At 62.1% G+C, this 22,317-nt stretch overlaps 1 protein-coding gene across 5 annotated transcripts; it reads right to left on the bottom strand.

The window, feature by feature from the left end:
- Positions 1 to 1,404: 1,404 nt before the first annotated feature.
- VASP (vasodilator stimulated phosphoprotein) lies at positions 1,405 to 14,671 on the bottom strand. Of its 5 annotated transcripts, none has more exons than XM_067556524.1 (14): positions 14,460 to 14,671; positions 8,461 to 8,632; positions 7,400 to 7,568; positions 7,017 to 7,080; positions 6,392 to 6,435; positions 5,672 to 5,907; positions 5,269 to 5,399; positions 4,822 to 4,882; positions 4,492 to 4,543; positions 4,034 to 4,079; positions 3,842 to 3,904; positions 2,801 to 2,876; positions 2,594 to 2,651; positions 1,405 to 2,322 (listed from the first exon to the last, which is right to left on the bottom strand). In XM_067556524.1, exons 1-14 carry the CDS (start codon positions 14,462 to 14,464, stop codon positions 2,285 to 2,287), a joined length of 1,215 nt encoding a protein of 404 aa, XP_067412625.1. In that variant the 5' UTR covers positions 14,465 to 14,671; the 3' UTR covers positions 1,405 to 2,284. The 5 variants fall into 5 exon arrangements, with proteins under 5 accessions (XP_067412625.1, XP_067412626.1, XP_067412627.1 ...); XM_067556525.1 differs by having other exon boundaries at positions 4,492 to 4,540; XM_067556526.1 differs by having other exon boundaries at positions 5,269 to 5,396.
- Positions 14,672 to 22,317: the final 7,646 nt, after the last annotated feature.

The following is a 22,317-nucleotide window of genomic DNA, read 5'->3' as shown; positions in this document are numbered from 1 at the left end:
TTGATTCATGGGCCTGGGGCTGGTTTCCCTGCTCCTGGTGCTTTCCACCCGAGCAGCTATTTGTGGGTTTGTGCCTGGTTTCTCTGACTCACAGCTGCAGAGGGAGTGGAGCAGGACTCAGGGAGCACTGGGGAAGGAAGGTTTGCAGTAACTATCTGCCAGATCCCCCTCTCCCCCATGGATGGGGCCTGGAGAAAGGTACCCATCAACAGCTGCCCTGGCAGGGGGAAGCCCTAGGAACCAGCCCCCCTATGCTCGCCCCTGCTTCCCCTGGCCTGGCAGGGGCTGCCAGCTTCTTGCAAGAACAGCCACCCAGAGGGCATCATGGCAGCAATTTGCCCAGAGATTGCAGCTCCTGGGCCCCAGGAGGCGCTGGGCCCCGGCGACACCCCCCACTGGCTCTGTGCCCTGCTCCACCCCATCCCCAGCCCCTGGGGAGCTGGGTCCCCCTAGCAGAGCCTGGAAACACCCTCAGCACCAACAGGGGCCAGGCCTGAGCCTCCCTGCAGCTGGCCCAGCAGAGCCCCCAGCCCAGCTTGGGGCACTGGCAAAACTCCACAAGGGGGGGGCCCTGCCCCCCCCACCTACAGCAAGGGCAGCTGACCTGGGGGGGTCACCCCCCCCCAAAGCATTTCACCCCCCTTTGGGAGCAGCAAGCGATGGAGACTCCACCACAGGCCAGGAGTTTGTGCCAGGGGTTAGGCCCCCTCCCAGCTGAATATCAGGCCTTCTGCCCAGCTGGGAAGGGTCCCGCCCCCACTGTGCCAGGGTCAGAGAAAAGGAGCTCAGCCATGGGGATCACATCACCTCCCACCCTTCTGTGTGAGCAGCTGATCTCTGCCCCTCTCACCCTAGAAACTATTGCTCCAGCCCATGGAATGGGGGGGGGGGGGAAGTGTGGAGAGAGCTTTTCTGCCCCCCTGGCCAATTTTTCCACATCTCTTTTAACCCACAGGCCTCCTCCACCAGCCACAGGAGCCAGCATCAGTCGCCCTATGGCTGGATACAGGGGGAAAATCCCATCCATCCCTACCCACCACGCCCGTTTATCCAGCCCAGCATCCCATTAGCCCTGCATGTCCCCATCGTGCCCAGGGGACTCATGTTGTTGCTTGTCCGCGGTGGTCCCCTAGGTCCGTTCCAGAGCCCAGCTTGCCAGCATCCCTCCATGTGAGGGGGGTATGGCCTGCAGCCCTCCTTCCTGGCCACATCATTGTGCTGGGCGCCGGATTAGATGCACTGTTTGAATGGTGCCAACTCCCCCCGTGCCCCAGCTTGCCCTGTCCTTGGCAGCATTTACCACATCTCCCCCCCCCCCATGAGCTGGGCACAGAACCCAGAGCTGGGCACAGCCAGGGACCCAGGCATCCTGACGCCCCAGCAAGACAGAGGCAGAAGCGTAACTTATAAAAAGGGCAGGTTTATTCTAGAGCATGGTGCGCAGGGCATGGCCTGGTGCCAGGCAGGTGCCCGGGGAGAGGAGGAGTCTCACACTGGTACTGGGCACAGATGCCCCAGAAATCAGTAAAAAAACCCAAAGTGAAAATTACAGCCTCATAGAAAAGAGCTGAGAGCCTGCCCCTCCCCCACGAGGGGGGGTCAAGGATCAACCCCTGCCCCCCCCCCAGGACAGCTCCTATATCACTGCCCAGGCAGGGCCCCCCAGGTACAAGATTAAAAAAAAAAAAACTTCCCCTTCCCCCTCCTCGTGTAAAAAAATTATAAAAAGCTGAACCCCAAAACAAACCCAGTAGAGAAGGGGGCAGGAAGCAGTGAATGGAGGAGGGTGAATCCTGGGGGGGTACATCTGGGGGGTTCCCTGGGGGCCCTGGCCCTTGAATGCAGGGACAGGTGAGGGTAGTTGTGGGGAATCGCTGGCGCTGGCCCCCCTTTTGGGGGTGGGGGGCAGGAATGACCCTGCTTCCTACAGGAGACACACACACCCCTCTCCTGCTCTCTAGGTGGGTCAGGGCCCTTTGGTCAGCAGCAGCCTCCAGGGGGCGCTATTGCTCTGCTCCCGCCCCAGGGGTAAGGCACAGCCTGGGGGGCTCCCGGGGCAGCCCCAGGGGATGTGGGGGGGATCTCTAGGAATTTAGGCCTCCCCCTGGAATTGCACAGTGGGGCTGGTGCCCCGGTAACCACCGGCCAGAAGAGGGGGTGCATGGGGGCGGGGTTTCAAGTGTGTAGGGGGGTGGGGGGGATGCATGTGGAAGAAAATAAACCCAAGGGTGGCCCTGGAGCCTCGGCGGTGCTGGGACCCCCGGCTGGAGGGGGTGGGGGGTCCCTAGGGCGAGCCCCGCTTCCGCAGTTCCAGCACGAACGCTGCAGGGAGAGAAGGAGGGGTCGGGTGAGTGAGCAGCCAGGCCAGGAGCCAGATGGGGGGGGGGGCACCCCACAAACCAAGCCACCCCCCAGCCACTGGGTGGAAGCAGCCCCTTGCTCAAAGGCTGGGGGAGGCTGCAGGGACATGCACAGAAAACGGTCGTCATTCCCTCCCTCCCCCCCCAATCCCATTGTGCTGCAGGACCCCACCCCCCAGGAGCTGAGTGCTAGTGACTCCCCCCTTCCCCTCCCACCCCAACAGCTCGCTCACCTTCGATGATCTCCTCCTTCAGCTTCTGCAGCTCCCGCCTCACCTCCTCCAGCAGTTCCTGGGGAAGGGTACAGTGTTATGGGGCACAGCCCCCCACACGCACACACAATCCCCAGCAACGGCCCAGTCCAGAACCGCTGCCCTCCATGCTCAGGATCATGGGGGGTCCTCCCCACTCCCGACCAGAGCCCCGGGTCACCCGGGTACCTGTTTGATCCGCTCCAGGTCAGACTCATCTGCACCAGCCGGGGGCTCCGTGCTGCTGGGGGCAGCTGATTTCATCCTGGGGGGGGGGGGGGGGAGAGGGTGAGAAGCGCCGTGAGGCAGGAGGCCCCTCTTTGGCAGGGATCCTACCCCTGCCCAAGCACTCCCGTCTCTCGTGTACAAGGACCTTGCCACTGAAGAGGCTCCACGGCTTGGGGTGATGGAGCCATCATTAGGTTCCAGGGTGAACAGACGGCCCACTCGTGGGAGGGACATGGAGTCTGATGGGTTACAGTAAGGAAGGTGAGGAGTCAGGACTCCTGGGTTCCTGTGCTACTGGTGTTCTTTGGCAAGTCCCTCCCAAGGCTGGTGCCTCAGTTTCCCCACATGCAATGGGGGGGACAGAGGGACCGAGTGCATCACGCCCTGGCTAAGGGCACAGCAGAGCGAGGAGATCTTTGGAAGGATCAAGAGAGTTCCCCATTGCCCAGCCCGGCACCCAGCTCTGTGGGACCCGGCGCAGGCCCAGCGAGGAAAATGCCTGGCCCAGCCACCAGGCTCTGTGGTGCCTTTGGGCTCTGCATTGCCTCCACCCCACGCAGCATGCCCCACACCCAGCAAGCCCCACGCCCAGCCCCAAGCGCCGCACCAAGCGCCCAGCTTCACCGACTGCGCTGGAGCCTAAGGACGGGTCTCTCCTCACACCTGGGAGCCCAGCTTTGGAATGGGCCCTGGCACCGCTGGCCATGGGGACCCTCCCTCCAGGGGCCCCTCTGCACCCACAGCCTGTCCCCAAGGGCTCCCTGCCTTCGCCAGCCCCCGTGCCCGCCACGTCCTTAGCGGATCCTCCCCCTCCTCCCGCAGGGTACCCACCTATTCCTCCCTTGGAGCCAGGCCTGGAATTCCAGGGGACCCCCAGCCCCTCGGTACCTGCCCCACCCCTTTGGTCTGCCCAGTATCTGCCCCATCCCCTTGGTGCCAGGGCCCATGTCTCCAGCCTCCTGATGGCAGGCGCCCGACCCATGCCCAGGCAGCGGGCGATACCTAGACCTGGTGCTACTCCGGGCGGGGCTGGGGGAATCGCTGCTCTTCTGGGTCTCACTATTCCTGGGGGGGAGGGAAGAGAGGCAGAGAAACGTTGGGTGGGACGGACCGCCGACCCAGCCCCTCCTGGCTCTAGCCACGCTTACCCCCCAACCCCCCACCCGCCCCACGACTCAGCCCCACCGCACCCACCTGGGCAGCGTGGAGCTGTTCTTCTCCCAGGGCCTCCGCACCGCATCTGCAGAGAGATGGGGGGGGGGGAGAAATTGGCACCTGCCTCTTTAAATGGGGGAGGACGGTGTCAATGGGGAGGGAAATGTGGGGATCTCAGACCCTCTGACGCCCAGCCCCCACCCCTGCAGAGTGGAAGGGGAGAACCAATCCCGCCCCCCCCCCCCCAATGCTCACAGGGCCACCCCCCACTCCCAGCCAGTCCACTGGGGCAGGCAGGAAGGAGATGGCTCGGCCAAGCCCTGCTGGGACAGTGCCAGGCGGCCTGATGCCCCATTGAGGGGCTCCCGGGGCCAGCCCCCACTTCCACCCCATTCAGCTCCCAACAGGCTGCTTTGCCAGCCAGACCCACAGGAATGCTGGGAGCCGGGGAATCTCTGGGGCAGAGGCCGGCGGTGCCCCTCACAGCCCCCACTCACCGTTCTGCTGGCTCGGGGTCCTAGTACCTGAGGACTCGTCAGCGTCTTGCTGCTGGGGGCAGAACGCAGGGGTTAGTGGGTCAGGCGGCCGAGGGCAAGCCCCCCTCCTCCCACAAGGAGCCCCAAGCCGGGGGACTCCCCCGCCAAGATGTGGGGCCAGATCCCTTCTGAACTGCCAGGCGGATCCGTGACTTGCCACAGACACGCCCCCCAGCCCAGCCCAGGCCCAGCCTATTGCTCCCCACCCCGCCCCCCATGTCCTGGCAGCCCCTGCCCTGGCGTGGCCATAGGCGCAGGATGCCAGCCGCAGCCCAGGGGAAGGGCACTCACGCTGGAAGCATCATCGTCTTTCTTTGGCCCAGGCTTCTCGCCCTGCAGCGTGGCTTTCCGCCTGCGGGGGGTGACGGGGAGAGTGGGGGTTAGCGCCCACCGAGGCCTTCCCCCCGCCCCTGAGAGCTGATGTACCCTCCCCCCATCTCCCCCACCGAGGGATGAGCCCCACTCTGTCCAGGAAGAGCAGAGGAGACACCCCGACCACCTAGCAGGGCAGAGTCAGCCCCAGGGACACGTCTGGGATCACCCCCCCCCCCCATTCCCTCCATACTCCCCCATGCCCCAGCCCCCTGGAACAAAGCCCCACTCGCCCCCAGTCCTCACCATCCCCCACCCACCTAGAGTGGAACCCTCCCTCCCTCCTGGCCTGGATCCCCCTGCCCCCCAATCTCCACGTCCCTCCAGCCCCCCCCCCCTCCTCCCCAGAGCAGGGCCCCCTCTCACCGTCTAGCCAGCATGGCGTTCATCTCCTCCATCAGGCCCCCGCCGCCCCCACCACGGCTTCCCTCATTCTTTGGGGCCGTCCCGGGGCTGGAACTGCCTCCTGCCGTCCCAGCGCCCTCCTCCTGCTGCTGCTGGGGGGGGGGGAGGGAGCAGAGTGGTTACTAGGCCCAGCACCCCCCAATCCCCCCAACACCGGTTCTAGCCCTCACTCAGGGCCCCCCCCCCTGCAGGGACCCCCATCCACCAGGGCAGGAGCACAGCACCCTCTGGGGGCTGCCCGGGGGGGGAGTTCCCAACAGGCCAATCCCAACTCCCGGAACCGTCTGGGACCGCCTGATCCCTACCTTCCCACCCAGATCCTCCCCCCCGCCATCCTTCCCCACCCCCCCACACGCACACACACCTTGCCAATTTTCCTGAGTTTTGCACTTGCAATGGCAGCTGCCAGGCCGGTGGCCCCCCCGCCCCCGGCTCCAGGGCCCTGTGCAGCAGGCAGCGGGGGGGCAGGCGGTGGTCCCCCACCGGCAGGCGGCGGCCCCGCAGCTGCTGGGGGCAGGCCAGGCGGCGGAGGTGGCCCTGGAGGGGGAGGTGGTCCTGGGGGCGGTGGGGGCCCACCTCCTGAAGGGGTCACTGGAGCTCCTGTCACACAAGACCAAGGGGGGGGGAGGTTAGAGGGGGAGGGAGAGCGTGCCCCTCCCTTAGAGCCGGTGGTTGCAGCCAGCCGTGAAAGAGTTAAAACCTCCTGTCTCTGGGAAAGCTGCACCCCCTGAACAGCCGCCACTGGGACCCTCTTAGCCAGGCAAGACCTCCTTGGGGACAGGCCCCCCCGCCAGACATGCCTAATCCCCACCATTGTTTAAACCCCCGAGGCACTTCAACCCCCCACCCACATGCTGCCCTTCCCCCACGGCAGCCCAGCTGGGGGGCAGGCGGGCATGGGGCGGGCCAGCGGGGCCACAGTGGCTGCGTAGAGACCACGGGGCCCCCCCATGAGCAGATTCCTGTGGTGCGAGAGACATGAGTGGGGGGGGGGTGATCACAGGCGACAGACCAACCCGACTCCCAGTGCCAGAGCCCCCCACCTGCCCCAGTTCGAGCCCCCCACCCCCTCGGCGTTCCCCACCTGCGCTGGCGACCCGGCGCTCCGGCTCCTGCTCCGGCTGCTGCCTGGACAAAGACAAGGAGGGGTGAACACCAAGCGAACACCCAGGACCACCCCACCGCACCCAGGGTGTCTCACCCACCCCCCCGTCACTCACGTGTGCCGCGAGGCCGGGGGGGACCCCGGGTCGAGGATCCCCGACACCACGAACCCACACATCCTGGGCTGGGAGCAGGGCCTGGGCAGCCGCTCGCCTCCCCCCTCCCACCCCGCAAGCCGATTAGGGACTAAGCCAGCAGCACCCACGCCCAGCCGCTCGGCAGCTTAGCCTGGGGGGGGGGTCACTTCATTAATCCCCCGGGGCAGGGCAATGGGCCGGGCAGCAGAGGGGACCAGGCTGAGACGGGGGGGGAGGGGCGTGTTACCCTCCCTCCCACACCAGGGCCGCCAAGACTCCCCTTGGCCCCCCAACGTTGCAGCCCAAGAGACCCTCCCTGCAAATGGGCCTGCACCCCCCGCCCCTCCGAGCCCACCGGGGGGGTCTGCAAAGGGGATGGAGGGACCTGGTTGGGGGGAGAGGGGGAGAAGAGCCCCAACACCCAGCAAGCGTGGGGGGGGGGAGATGCAGTGGGGAGGAGGGGCATACCTTTTCTGTTGCTCCATCTCATCCGGGGAGGGGCCGTTCTGGGCGGGCAAGGGCTGAGCCGAGCCTGCACCGGGATGCACAAAGGGGGGGAGGAGGTCAGCAACAGGTTCCACCCCCAAACCCTCCCCCCAAAAGTTCAGAGCATCAGCTGCCCACCCCCTGCCCCAGGTTCAACATGGTGACGTGCTCCCCAGACCCGGGCGGGGGGGGGGAGGGAGGAGAGTTTCCAGCACAACCCCCCAACTCCTGCTCTGCGGTGGGGCCAAGTGCCAGGCGCCTGCGTCTCCAGCATGAGTCACCCGCCAATCTCCATCCAGCCCCCAGACAATGGGGGGCAGGGCAGGCCGGGGCTCTGCCCCCCCTCCCCCACCTCCAGGGCTCACCCGACTCCAGCGTCTCCAGGGCGCGCAGCATCGCGCTGGCAAACTGGCTGGCATCCTCCTTGCTGCTAAAATTGAGCCCCCAGACCTGGCGGGCGTCGCGCCACTGGTGGAAGTTGGGCGTGGCCTGGTTGTACTTCAGCCCCTTCACCACAGCACAGTTCATGACCACCTGGGGGGGGGGAGAGGGGGCCGGGTCAGCATGGGGCAGACGGACACAGCCAGGTCCCTGTAGGCAGCCCCCACCCACCCCAGACAAGAGCCTGGTGCCACGGGACCGGCCCAGCTTCCCACGGGACGTGGGAGAGGACAGCACGGCCTGGGCACGGGGGTGCCAACCCCTGTTCAGCAGTGGCTAGGGCCAGGACCCTTGGGTTCTTCCAACCCCAGCTCAGGGACAGGAGGAGCTGGGGGCCAGGACAGCTGGGTTCTAACCCCAGCTCTGACACCGGCAATGGTGCACCCTGCTCAGGGCGTCAAGGATTCAGCTTGCTCAATCACTGGCCTGCGGAAGGCGGGGGGCAGGGCTGAGGAACCCCTCCCCCCCCAAACTCAGGGCGGGAGCCAAGGGGAGCTGTGGGGCTCGCTCAGCTCTGCCCAGACCAGGCCACCAGCCCTGGCATCAGGGCCCTGGCGTCTGGCTCTGCTGAGCCCAGCACGGGGGCTGGGGCCGGGGGGCTGGCAGTGCCCTCGGGCATCCGAGAGAAGCCTATAGTCCCCACAGCAGGGTGTGTCCCCCTGACCATACCTGGCCCAACTCCTGGGCCACCCAGCCTGGGGGGCAAGGGGGGGGTGTCTCTGGGGCGGGCTCCTGGACTGAGCCACAAACCCAGCGCACACTTCCTGGAACGGGGGCCGCTGAGCGGATCAGCCCGTCCCCACATTTCTTGGGGAGGAGGCAGGCCCCAAACTCCGGGGAAGGGGGACTGGACCACACCAGCCAGGAAAGGGAGCCACCCACCCCACCCTCAAGCCCCGTGGCTCAGGGTTCCCCCCAGCTCCAACACCCCCCACAAATCCCGTGGCTCAGAGCCGCCCCCATCACGCCCAGCGGAGGCCCCCACCTGCTGGTCCGGCTGCATCTTGCGGCCCACCACGCGGAAGGTGTTGGTCCCGGGGCTGTGGTACAGCTGCACCCAGCTGAAGGCCTGGGGGCCGCTCCCCGCCGCCACCCACTTCTTGTTGGTATCATCATACAGCATGACCGTGGCGCGGGCGGCGTAGACGACCGTCTCACTGCAGGGGGGAGAGAGAAAGGGGTGAATGTGGGGGGAGGAGCTCCCGCAGGCCCCGCCCCATGGAAGATCACCCCCCCCCCCCAAAGTGAACCGGCTCAGTGCACCCAAGCCCACTCTGCGGCTCCCCCTTTAGCACAAGGGGAACCTCCCCAATGCGCTCTAGGGCCAGACACTCAGGGGGTCTCCACACTGAGGGCAGGGACCAGCCCAGTGTATGGGGGAAACTGAGGCACAGGGAGGCGCATGGAATGGCAGAGTCAGGCACAGAACTCTGGAGTCCTGACTCTCAAACCCCTCGCCCCTAAACCCCCCCAGAACACCAGAAAATCCCAGGAACCTTCACAACCCTGAACCCCAAAGTGTGTGGGGGGGGGCAGCCTGCTGGGGCCTCAGAGAGCTCCCCACTGGGGAGGCTGGGAAATAGCCCCCTGCTGGAGTGGCGCTGCCCCCCATGGCGGGTTCAACTCCCAGCCCTGGTCCTGGCTCGGGGGCGAGGTTCCCTTCACTGAGGCAGGGCCCCCGGAGGATTGTTTGTTTTGCGGGGCTGACCCTCCACACACAAGGCGGCTATTGGTCACAGCCCGGAGCGGGCCAAGGATGAGGTGCCCCAGTGCCTGGGTAGAGGAAGATGGGGGGTCTCCAGGGGGCACCAAAGGCAACACAGGGGCAGCGTGGGATCCCAAGGGGGAGAACAGGGCTAAGCTCCCCTCACTTCCATCCCCCCCGCACTGCCTGGGGGGCAGAGGGAGAGGAGGAACCAGGCCCAGGTCCCTCCTGAAGGGGGTGATGGAGAGCAGGGGGCAGAGACAGAGCAGGGGACCCCCTCCCCAGGGGTCGCGACCTCAGAACTCCCAACCCCAGGCTGACCAACAGGGGCATGGCCCCCCTCCAAATGGGGAGGGAACGTCCGTGTCCCCCCCCCCCCACCCCCCACCAAGGGCCCCAGAAAGAAGGTGGTGTCCACAAACCTGGCTGGATTTCAGCGCCCAGCCAGGGACCCAGGAGCTGCGAACTCCCCCCTAGCGGTGCCCAGAGGGTCTCCAGCTGGGCACGGGCAGGGCACTGCTGTGGGGGAGTTCGCAGCACCCGGGAACTAGTGGAATCCCTTCTACGTTCCCAGTGTTCCCATCCCCACCCGCCCAGCCCCGCTGGGGACGGGGGGCACCGGGCACAGGCTGAGGGTCTCTGGCCCAGACATGCATCACAGGACACTGGGACTCGCCCGCTGCTGGGGACTCACCCCCACACCAGCATTGCTGGCATCACTCCATCAGCCACCAGGGGGCGAGAGTCTCACGCAAGCCCCAGCCATGTGGGGGCACCGTGGCCCGGGGGCCCGGGGGTTTCCTCCGCAGGAAGATTACGCCAGGCACAAGCCACCGCAAAGGAACCGAGTCACCCAAGGCCGGCTGCCCTGCACACGGGATCTGCTGGCACAGGCGCCAGTGGCAGCGAGAGCAAGGGAAGACGGCTCAGAGAGGAGCAGGGAATGCATGCCCACCGTCCTGCCTGGGGCCTGCCCAGCCTGCCCCACCCTCTCCCAGGCTCTGCCAGGGCTGGGAAAGCAGGGGGCTGCGGGTCAGGTGTGGGGAGGGGGGTGACGCCAATCCACACCCTGTGAGTTGCTGCTACTGGGGGTCCCTGAACACACCCGCTGCCCCCCAGGAGCCGGGGGAGGCAGCTCCCCGCCCCCAGGAGCCATGTTCTGGGAGGTTGACGAGGCACCTGGCTGGGATCCTGGCACATCTCCAACAGAAATGCCATGGGGAGCGGCCCAGCAGCCCCAGGGGACTCAGATCTCCCTCCTCCCACACCACCAGCCACGGGCGCCGGGGGCAGCCAGGGCACCGGGGGTGCGGGTGGGTGAACCAGACACTGCCGGCTCCCGGTTTCTCCCCAGACACCCAAGGGCGAAGCGGAAGCAGGCGCCGCTCCCACAATCCAAACAGGGCGCGGCAGCCCCAGGCCTGGCCCAGCTGCTGCGGGGGAGGAGAGGCCATGCCGGGGCAGCTGCCTCCTCGGCGCACCCCAGGCTCTCCCTCTCTCCCCCCAGCAACACCCCAACACCAGCAATACCCTGAGAGCTGCTGGAACCCCCAGGGGACCCCAGGAAAATGATGCACCCAGACACTCAACCCCCAGCACCCAGCTTTGCTCCTTGAGAACTCCCCCCCACTCCTCCCCTAGGTCTCTGCCCTGGCAGTACATTTGCCCTTCACAGAGGTCCTGGCATGGCCAGAGGTCTGAGGTCTAAGGGCCCCCCCCCACACACACACAGCACAGGGTGTTTGCAGGGCAGCAATTGACCAACAGGCCCTGACCACAAGCTACATCCGTTCAACTTGCGTCCCTTTCCCCAAGGCCCTGCCAGCAAGAGAGGGGGGAAGGGCTGGCAGCCAGGACTCCTGGGTTCTATCCCCCACCTCCTGTGTGGCCTTGGGCCAGTCCCTGCCCCTCAGTTTCCCCCAGGCCAAGAGGATAACCCCAACCCATCCCCCGCTGCTGTTGGGGGGGTGGGGGGGAGCACAAGGCCCGTCTGCAGCAGGGTCCCAGGGGAGCGGCGGAGGCAGGGCACCCAGCTGCCCTGGGCCCGGTGACAGCAGCTGCCAGGCAGCAGATCCCAGCCAGCTGCGGCGCCCGACCAGAGAGTGAGGCAGCTCTGGCCGTGGGCCAGGGACCCGTCCCAGCCAACACCCCCACCCCACCCCTGCTAGTGTTTCCCTGCCTGCCCCCCCTGCCAGCAGCGCCCCCTCCCAGGCTGCCCCCTGGAGCCCCCCAGGCCAGCACAAAAGGGCAATGCCTCCCCCAGAACCACGGGAAGGGCTGGGATCCACTGCCAGCCCAGGGGGGTGGGGCGCCAGCCAGGGAGGCAGCACCTGGGGGGGGCCGGACTCTGGAGCAGGAAGAGGGGGAGCGGCTGCCTGTGACCATATAAGGGCAGGTTTGAAGGCCAGAGCCTGTTTGTCTCAGACCAAACAGCCAGCTGGGGGGGGACGGGCAATGGGACACCCGCACAGCCCCCCACCACCCCGTTTGGGGGACCGGGAACCAGCTCCCTCAATGGGGGAACCCAGCCACACCTACAACAAACCAGATAAACAGCTGAGACCCTGCAGCTCCCGACCCACCCGCCTCCATAACCCCCCCACCCCATCTTGGGCCCAGGCGGGTGCCCAGTCGCTGACTCATGCCAGGAAGGGACTGGGATCAGGCCTGGCCTGAGCCCACCTCCAGGGAGGCACCAATGCTGGGCCTGAACCCCTCTCCCCCATATCAACGGAGAGGCAGCTGCCTCTGGGGAAGAGCGTGCCAGTGTACAAGACTCAGGCCCAGGGGATGACAGACAGGGGCTCGGCAACCTTCCCTCCTCCTGGGCTCCCCCGCCCCCAGCTTTACCAGCACCCTTCACTCCCGACCCCCTGCTACTCCAGCTCTGCCAGTAGCCCTCAATCCCACACTGCACCCCCTGTTAGCCCAGCCTGGGGGGGCGGCCAGAGGCGCTGTCTCTGCAGCCGGATGGGTTTGGGGCAAAGCCAGGCCTGGGTTTTTTAGGTCCAACTATCCTGTGTCCAGGGGCTTCTGCTTTGGCCAAGATGAGCCCCGAGTTTGAGAGCCCTCCCACCTCTCCCCCCATGTGTGGGTCTGTCCCTGTTCCCCATGCCCCCACCACCACACCCACTCCCTGGGTGAGATCTTGAGTCACTGTCACTTCCTGCCCAGCACCTTCCCGCTCATTGTGGTGGGGGTTCTCACGGTCTGGCTGGGGGAGGGGGGGAGGGGTACCCCTGGGCTAACACCCCCTCCCCAGCCCACCTGCAGTGTCAGCTCTGGGGGCGCCATGGGGAGAACTCCCATCTGGGGTCCCCCTGACCCACCCCCAGGGCTAGGCCTGGTGTCCAAAGCAAAGCCCAGGTGTCTGCATGGGGAAGCACCAGGTGCCTCCAGGCAGCCTGGCCAGGCCCCCCTGCTCCAGCCCCACATGCCCAGGCTCCAGCCCCACAGAACCAGCACTGGCCACAGCAATGGCCTGCTCCCTGCGCCACCTCCCAGCAGCCTCTGCTCCCAGCACTGTGGGAACAAAGGATCTAGGGCCCCAACACGCACGGGGAAGTCAGGCCCCAGGGTTCACGAGCAGGGCCCCAATACACTGGGGCAAGGGAATGGGGGGGGGAGGGGAACCAGGGCTACCTTCCCAGGACCACTCCCCCCTTTTTGCTCTAACTCAGGGGCCAGCAGCTCCGAGACATCTTTGGAGCCCAGGCTGCTTCCAGGCCCGTCACCCCCATGGCAGCCCCACGGCAGGGGCTTGCAGACAGCCCAGCCCCCTCCCCAAAACGGGAAGGGGAAGCCAGGATGTGCGTGTGGCAGTTTCCTGCTGTTTAGCAACATGCAGATGCTGCGGCTCCAGCACCCTCCAAGCCAGGCGCCCCACACGTCTGCCCCACAGCCACCCAACTCTCAAAGCCAGACAGAGCCCAAAGCAGGCCAAGCACCGGACCTGGGACGATACCAACCTCCCCCACCGCCGCTCTTCTGATGATGCCACTCACCCGCCGCCCCCTGCCACCCTAGACCTGGGCTCCCCTGCCTGCCAGCACCCCTCGCCCCCAGCTCCAGACACCCCCCCCCCCCCATCCTGTCAGATGGGCCAAGACCTGCCAGTCCCATCACCCACTTGGGCCCAGGCCTGTGAGGTCAAAGGGCATCTCAGGAACAAGGTTCCCCCCCCCCCCCAACACACAGAGCAGAAATTTCAAGCACCAGGAGCATCCCTCCCTCCCCCAGCAGCTCTGGAATGTTTAGTGCCAACAGCTGAGCCCAGTCCCCCCCCCCCCCCCCACCAGACTCAGGAGCAGAGGGTCACTGTGCAGGCTGCCCCGACCCCCAGCCCAGCAGATGCAGCAAGGGCCCCACTGGACACTCCCTCCCCACACCCCCATAGACAGCTGAGGCCACTCACCCCTGCAGAGGTGGGGCTCCCAACCCAAGAGATGTGGGGGGGGGGCAAAACTTTGCTGCGATCCCCCCCCCCCGCCCCGCAAGCACAGCTGGGAGCATGGGGGTGGCTGTTCCCGCCGGTGGGGATGGGGGTCCCCTGCACAGGGGTTGGTTGCAAGATCTCCCCCCCCCCCAACCAGCTGGAGAAGCAGCCGAGCCCCCTCCCCACAGTCCCCCCGTTGGAGGCTGCACCCACAGCCAGCAGCAACTGGAAGGGGTGGATGGGGTACAGGACTAGACTCCATGTGCGGGGAGGGGGGCAGGGGCCGGAGGGGGCCCGCAGCCAGGACGCCTGGGTTCTCTGCCCGGTCCTGCCAGCACAGTGCCGAACCCGTGACGTCACTGGCCTCCACTACATCACGCGGGTGCCATCACAGACAAACCCCCCCCCTCCCCCCGCGGATCCAGCTCACACCCCCCCCCCCGCGCCCCAGCAGCCACAGGCCCCCCCGGTCCTCCCCCACCGGCGGACGGGCAGGCGCTGCCCCAGGATCGCTCCTGGAGCGCCCCCCCCCCCCCCGCAGCCGCCCCCCACAGACTCGCTGGCTCCCCCGCCCCGGACGCCTGGGTTCGCTCAGTGCCCAGCTCCGCGCACTCCGCTGCTGGGCACCGTGGAGGGGGGGGGTAAGTCCCGGCCAGGAGCGGATGGGGCTCGAGGTGCCCCCCCCCACCCCGCCAGTGGCTGAGAAAGCGGGGCCCCGGATAAGGCACCGCGGTGATTCACAGGACCCCCCCCTCATCCGGGGGCTTCCCCCCCCCCTCTGCCAGCTGCTTCCGGCCAGGGCCGCCCCCCCCAGACAAAGGGCCCCACCCGGCCGGGCTCTCACCTCATGGCGGCCGCTCCGAGCGCCGGGCTGGGGTACGGGACCGGGCCGCTCACTCCCGGCTGCAGCGGGGGCCCTGCGGGCGGCTCCCGCCTACCTGGGCCCCTGGCTGCCCCGGCTCTGGGGGCGCAGCATCATCACGGCCCCTGCCCGGCTGCTGGGCTCCAACCCCGGCTGGGCTGAACTGGGCTGGCCTCGGCTCCGGGCCTCCACAATGCACCGCTCGGCTCCGCCCGCCGCCGCCCTCTTAAAAGGGGAAGACTAAAGAGCCGGTGGGGGCTGGGAGCCAGGACTCCTGGGTTCTCACCCCAGCTGGGGGAGGGGAATGAGGTCTAGTGGTGAGAGCAGGGGGGTCTGGGAGCCAGGACTCCTGGGTTCTTCTCCTCCCCAGCTCTGGGAAGGTAGTGGGATCTAGTGGAGGGGAGCAGGATTCCTGGGTTCTGTCCCTAGCTGTGCGCATAGGAACCTGGCACGTAGGAATGGCCATCCTGGGTCAGACTGATGGTCCATCTAGCCCAGTGGCTCTCAACCTGTCCAGACACCTGCACCCCTTTCAGGAGTCTGATTTGTCTTGCATACCCCAAGTTTCCCCTCACTTAAAAATGACTTGCTTACAAAATCAGACATAGAAATACCAAAGTATCCCAGCCCTCCACTACTGAACCGTTGCTGACTTTCTCAGTTTGTCTGGGTGAAATGTTCCTTTGTGCTGACTTCGCTAGTGTTCTTTATGTAGCCTGGTGTAAAACTAGGCAAATATCTAGATGAGTTTCCGTAGCCCTAGGGGTGCGCGGGGCCCTGGTTGAGAACCACTGATCTCCTCCAGTATCCTGTCTTCTGACATTGACCAATGCCAGATGCTGCAGGGGGAAAGAACAGAACAGGGGAACTATCAGTCCCAGCTTCTTGTGGTCAAGACACCAGGGACACCCAGAGCATGGGGTTGCATCCTTGACCATCTTGGCTAACAGCCACGGAGGGACCTATTCTACAGGAACTTATCCGGTTCTTTTTTGAACCCAGTTATAGTTTCAGCCCTCACAACATCCCCTGGCCACAAGTTCCTCTGGTTGACTGTGGTGTGTGAAGAAATACTTCCTGATGTTTGTTTTAAACCGGCTGCCTATCATTTTCATTGCGTGACCCCCCCCCCCCCCCCGGTCCTTTTGTTATGGAAAGGGGTAAATAGCATTTCCTTATTCATTTTCTCCACATCATCCATGACTTTAGATCCCCCTATCATATCCCCCTTCCTCATCTCTTTTCCAAGATGAACAGTCCCAGTCTTTTTAATCTCTCCTCATACGGAAGCTGTTCCATCCCCCTTCTCTGCACCTTTTCCCAATTCTCTGTTTTGAGATGGGGTGAGCAGAGCTGCCTGAGATATTCCAGGTGTGGGTCTACCATGAATTTATATAGAGGCATTGTGATATTTACTGTCTTATCTATCCCTTTCCTAATGATTCCTACCACTGTTCGCTCTTTTGATTGCCACGACACATTGAGTGGCTGTTTTCAGAGAACTCTCCACAATGACTCCAAGATCTCTTTTTAATTTAGACACCATCATCTTGTATGTGTAGTTGGGATTATGTTTTGCAATGTGCATCGCTTTGCATTTATCAACACTGCATTTCATCTGTCATTCTGTTGCCCAGTCACCCAGTTTAGTGAGATCCTTTTGCAACTCTTCATAGTCTGCATTGGAGACTTGTTACATCACAGCACTGAACAGATGACACCATTTCCTTCCATTGCATCACACCGTGACATCAGAGGCCTATGCTGGGTTTGTCTCTGAGGAGTTCTCAGGACCCCGCAATGGGTCTGTGGGATTCGAATCCAACCCTTGCCCAGAGGAGCTAAGGGTGTGACCCTGTGAGCTGGCAGCAGCACAGACACACACAGAGCAGGAGGAGATGTGTATGTGCACATAAACACAGAGGTGGGGTAGCTGCATGTACACGCACACACACATAGCAGGGGAAGCTGCGTGTACACACACAGCAGCAGGAGAGGGGAGATGTGTGCACAGTGGGGGGATGTGTACATACACACAGCAGGGGGAGCTGTGTGTTCACACACATACACAACGGGGAGCAGTACACACACAACGGGGAGATGTGTGCACACAGTGGGGGGATGTGTACACACACACAACAGGGGTGTTTGCATACAAACACACACAGACTGGGGAGGTTTGTACACACACAGCAGGGGGATTTGCACACACACACAGCAGGCGGAGACATGTACACACATGCAACAGGGGTGTGTGCACACAAACACACTGAGCAGGGGGAGACGTGCACAAAGAGAGAGGAAGGATGTGCACAATGTGACGAGGTGGGAATTTTTCATATTTTGTATGAATACTGTGTGCCTCAGTTTCCCCTATGTGCTGCATGTTTAGCTAGGTGGGGGGGAAAGGGTGTTTAATAGTTGTAGAGATCCAGGTGTAACTGTCGTCTAGCTGTCTGGCGCCTTGACCCACACAATGGCCCAGCCATTTAATACCTAGCAACTAACAAACATGGATGGCCCACCCCCTCTGCAGGAAGCCAGCTGGCTGGGACCCGCTGGAGAACAAAAGGACTAAGGAAGATGACCAGGTGGGACTGCATAGGGTGGGCTGCTGGAACAAGACAGGACTTCTGGACTAGGACTACAGAGGGGCAAGAGGGGGGCTCTGGATTGACCCAGATGGATTTTGCTGTAACTGTCTGTTCTCCACGTTAATAAAGGGGCTTTCCACGCTGAGTTCCAGACAGCTAATAAACCCTTCTGCTTGTACAACGCTGGCTGAGAGTCACTCCCGAGTCAGGAAGTCAGGGGGTGCGCTGCTCCCTTTGGGGGGTGTAAGTCTTTCCCGGGGTCCAATCCAGGGGGACTCACGGAGGGGAGCTCACAGCGGGAAGCAGGGGTGAAGGCTCCGAAGTTCTGTGGTTAACACACTGAAAGGGGACTTCCCAGGGACTGTTCCAGAGCTGTGTAAACTGGATCTGTCACACACATGCAACAGGGGGAGCTGTGCAGGGGGGATGTGTGCACGCACAGACAGAGCGGGCAAATGTGTGTGCACACACACACAGAACAGAGGGATGTGTGCGCACACACAGAGAGAATGGAGGGATGTGCGCAGACATACACACCAGGGGCAGCTGTGCATACACACACACAACAAGGGGGATGTGAACACACACACACAGCAGGGGGTGCCATGCACAGGGGCTGAGCTGTGTTCGTTTCTGTCCGCACTGCAGACCTGGCCAGGGGAAGGTGGTGACTGGCTCAGTTGGGGGTGGGATGGGGCTGGAGGTTCTCAGAGGCACTGAGGGGCCCAGCCCGTCCCCAGGACAATTCCCGGCTGGCCCCGCCCCTGCCAGGGGGTCCCTGCTGCCCCCCAAGTACCCAGCAGGGAGTCCTGGGCTGATTGGCAGCGCCACCCCTTCCGTTGGAGCCTGGGCTTCTCCCCAAACTCTGCCCAGCCCTACTCCATGTGCCGGGGCCCACCCAACCCCCAGCACCACCCACGCCCCCCAGGCAGCACCAGACAGTTTTACCCATTTCTTGTTTTCAGTTTTTAAAACACATTTTATTTAATGGACTCACCAGCCCCATCACAGAGCAACAGAAACGTCTTTGTCCCACTGCACCTCCTGCCCCACAGCGCCCTCTGCCCCACAGCACCAGGACTCCTGAAACATGCCCAACAGCGCCCCCTGCCCCACACCCCCTTGCCCTACAGCGCCAGGGCTACTGCCCCTCACTCCCCAGAGCACCCTGGTCTGCACATCCTACCCCATACCCCACAGGGCCCGTGCCCCACGACCCACAGTGCTCCCTGCCTTGCACTCTATAGCGCCCCCTGCTGGGAGAGGGCGGGGCTGCCATTTGCCTGGGCAGAGTGCAGATGGTTTGTTTGCACTGGGGATGGGATGCACCAGCACCCCAGCAGCCTGGCACAACATTTGAGTTCGGTGTGATGACACCCCCGATTCCGCCCTAGTACCGCCACCCCACTGCCCACTCAGCCACATCCCCCCAGCTCCAACTGTGCTTGGCCAGCCACCCCACCTCGAATCTCAGCTCATGCCTTGCTCCAAATCTCAGCACCCAGCTGAGCCAGAGCCTCTGTCTCCACGCACGTGGCCTGCAGCAGAGCCAGCCACTCCAGCAGCCCCACGAAGGTGTGGCCCCAGTCTGCTCGTGGCGCCAGGCACGGCTGGAGGGGGCTGCTTATAGTTCAGTCCGTGGTGCGTTGGGGGTGGGTGTTATCCAAATAACAAATATTACAGGATCTTTTCAGAGGATAAGGCAACAAGCCACGTTTATTGTGAACACAGAAACTTAGTAAATAGTACCAAAGAAAAGAAAAGTATCAACACTGTAATAAAACCAATATTGTTTTTTACTTTAGTGGAATAGTATTAATAATGTAACCACTGAGAAAACAGTATTAACATTGTATCAATACTACAATTACAGAGATTCTTGTTAATGAAATATACTTCGTTGACACATGTTTCAATTGGTGCTTTCATTCACACTCATACACACAGACAGGGAGACAGACAAACATACATAGGGGTCCCACAGATGTTATAGTTACTAGCCTCTTTGTGCCTGTGATAGTCACTGGCCAGGTGACCATAGCACGAGGGTGAGGGACAAGGTTCTGCCGATGCGCATTGGTGCTCCTGGCTGGTGTGGTGATGTAGATCCGAACCTCCAGCCTTCATCTTTCTGTCCCATTTTAAAGGGAAAAGGCCCCATGTAAGTCTATGGGTTTTGCATGTCATGCTGCAACTGCATTTTTGGTGTGATTCTTAATCATCCACATTCTTGCAAGCCTGATCAGATTTTGTCCTTTGAAATGCGCTGGCTCCAAAGTTATCAAGGTGGACTCTTCTTCGGCCAGTTGATTATCTTCGCTCTTTTCTTCTCCCCTTAAATGTTTTAGGTGAGGCTGGTGTTTTCTTCCTCACTCAGACCAATTGTTCAATCACTCTTCCTGTCTACACTCACCTCAATTGCTCAGCCATTCACACTCCAATCACTCAGGGGCCAACTCCTAGCTGAAGAACTTACATATTATTTTGAAAGCAAACATTATTTCATTTTTGACAGTGTCTTTTGCATTTGAAAGTAGATGTATTACATTTCACAGTGTGGCTTTTTATACTTAAAATAGGGGTTTTACAAATATATTGAAAGTGAAAACAATAAGAGTCAGTTGAGATTTTAACTTTTTGATTCAAGTTACAGCGTGTCAGGCTGAAGTGCCTTTTGGTAGGAAGTGTGCGGTGGGGGTGTTTGTGGCTCTGCTCTTTCATGTATTTTTCAAAAACAAGATTTTGGCCAACATGGGGGGCGCAGATTCAGTATGATGAGGGTGCAGGACCAGGCCCTTGGGCACAGGAAGGCAGTGGGCACTGTGGTGGAGGGGGGAAGAAAATCCTAGGGGCTAGAGCAGCAGTGCCAGCCGGGTGCCTGGGGGTGCTCTGGGCTCACCCCTCTCACGAGCAGCGGCGCCCCCAGCAGCTGTCAGTCCCCAGGAGAGGTGGGTTCCCGGGAGTTTTCCCCACAGTATTCTCAGGGCCACCCAACACTCCCAGGGGTCTCCAGGGCTAATGGTTGCTGGACTGGGGTTCCCCCCAGATTCCCCCTCCCAGGCTGTGCTGGGGCCCTGCTCCCATCCTCCCTTGGGGGTCCAGGGCACACCCCTCCCATTGCTGTGGGGAACTCCCCCTCTCCAAACACCCCTCCACATAGGGGCTCAGACCCCATCCCTCTGTGGAGGTCAGGGGGGCTCCCCCAAACCAACCCCCCAGCCTCTCACTGTCCAGCTGGGCCACAAGCAGGGTGGGTGCAGCGGGTCCCGTCCCCCAGCTGGGACAGCCCCATGGGCAGACACCCCCAGGTCCCAGCAGCTCCCAGCTCAGTAGGACTCTGGTGCCCCCAGCTGGCTGGTAGCGGGATGCACCTCAGACTCCAGTCTGAGCCCAGATGATCAGACCCCTGCAGGGGGGAAGCAGAGAGGAGTCCATGGGGCTGGGGCCATGCCTCCCCCCCCCCCCCACTGGGATGGCCACAGAGGGCTCCAGGCATCCAAGAACAGGGGGCACAGGCTGATTCCCAGGGCGCAGTGAGCAGCCCTGGTGTTGAATGGCTGGAAGGGTCTTGGGTCAGGCGTAAGAAGCACCGGCAGAGCTGTGGGAGGCGCCCAAACCTCCTGAAGAGAGCCAGTGCTCACGGCCTCGAGGCAGGCGGGTGGGCATCCCCAGCACAGGTTCCAGAGCACGGGCCTGTGTGTTACAACTCCCCCACCACACACACACAAACACAGGCCCCCTCCAGCCATGCATTCGTGCCAAGCCCCCCACATGCACACGCTGCCCCTCACGCACACTCGCCCAATCCTCCACATGCACACATGCCCCCAGTATACAAACACATCCAACCTCCACATACACACATGGCCCCCACACTCATGCTCCCCCCCATGCACACACCACAACCCCTTCACACTACCCCCCATATAGCCCTCCCTCCCCCAGTGACACAGGTGTCCATTGGTGGTTCACTAGTCTGCGTCAATAACTTTTGTCAGGCCTGACAAACTCATCACACCACACATTCTGCTGTCCTGATAGTTAGTCAATGGATGGCATGTAACATAGCACTGAAAACTCACAACACACAGATCATTAACATTCTGGCATGGTGTGTGTGTGAGTGTGCACAGTGTGTGTGTGTGTACAGTGTATATGGGTACATCTATGTGTGTGTGTGTGTGAAATGTGTGTATACGGGGGGTGTGGGTGTGGGTGCATATGTGTGTGTACAGTGTGTATAGATGTGTGTATGTGTATGTATACATGTAGGTATGTGTACAGTATATGTGTGTGGGGGTGTCTATGTGTGTGTACAGTGTGTGTGTGTGTACAGGGCGTTTATGTGTGTGTGTGTACACAATGTATATGTGAGGGGTTGTACATGTGTGGAGGGGTGTCTGTGTGTGTTTACAGTGTGTGTGTTTATGTACCGAGTGTGTACAGTGTGTGTACGGGGTGTGTGTGTGTGTACAGTGTGTGTATGGGGTTTGTACAGTGTATCTGTATACAGTGTGTGTTTACAGGGTGTGTGTGCAGCGTGTGTACAAAGAGCTGTGGGTGTGGGCTAGAATCACGTGCATCCAGTGCACAAGCCGAGGCTGCCCTAGACCCAGGAGGTGTCTCTGCTTCTCCCACCAGCCCAGCGGGCAGCATTGCCAGCGGAAGCCCGTTTCCCTGGCAGGTAACCAACGCTCTGGCACTAACAAGCCACGAAGGAGCCAGCCGGACGGCGACACCCAGCCAGGGAGAGCCGCTTGGGCTGGGTTTTCCTTTCCAAAGAATCCACTGCAGAGGTTTCCGGGGCTCTAAAGCCGGGGGAGGAGGGGGGCTGACGCTGCACCCAGGTTATAAAAGCGCAGCGAGCGGGGTCTGTTCCGAAAGCTGGTGATGTGCTGGCGAGGAGCGTCCCCATGAAGCTGCTGTGTTGATGCTGGACGGGGAGTTACAGCCACTCACTGACATTCTGCTTGAGCAGCTGTGACTATAGCCTGATTTGTAGTGTATTAATTATTTAATAGGGTTATAGGCCAATTATTTGGATTAGGAGGTTTTTGTTTTTGAATTAGGCTTTCGAAGAATTATATAGGGACCCCGGGGTGTACAACAGGAAGTTTTTTAGTGATAACCAAATTTGTTTAATTTTATAAGTTTTATTAAGATAACATAAAATGATAGACAAATAATTGATCTAGAGAAAATGAACAATTAAATGGATAACGGATAATACAATGTTAATTTTAGAG

The sequence above is a fragment of the Emydura macquarii genome, unplaced genomic scaffold (genome assembly GCF_026122565.2).
Source record: "Emydura macquarii macquarii isolate MOO-44397 ecotype Brisbane River unplaced genomic scaffold, CSIRO-AGI_Emac_v2 contig_1790, whole genome shotgun sequence".
In the NCBI taxonomy this organism is placed as follows: Eukaryota; Metazoa; Chordata; order Testudines; family Chelidae; genus Emydura; species Emydura macquarii.
This window is presented reverse-complemented; position numbering and strand designations above follow the sequence as displayed.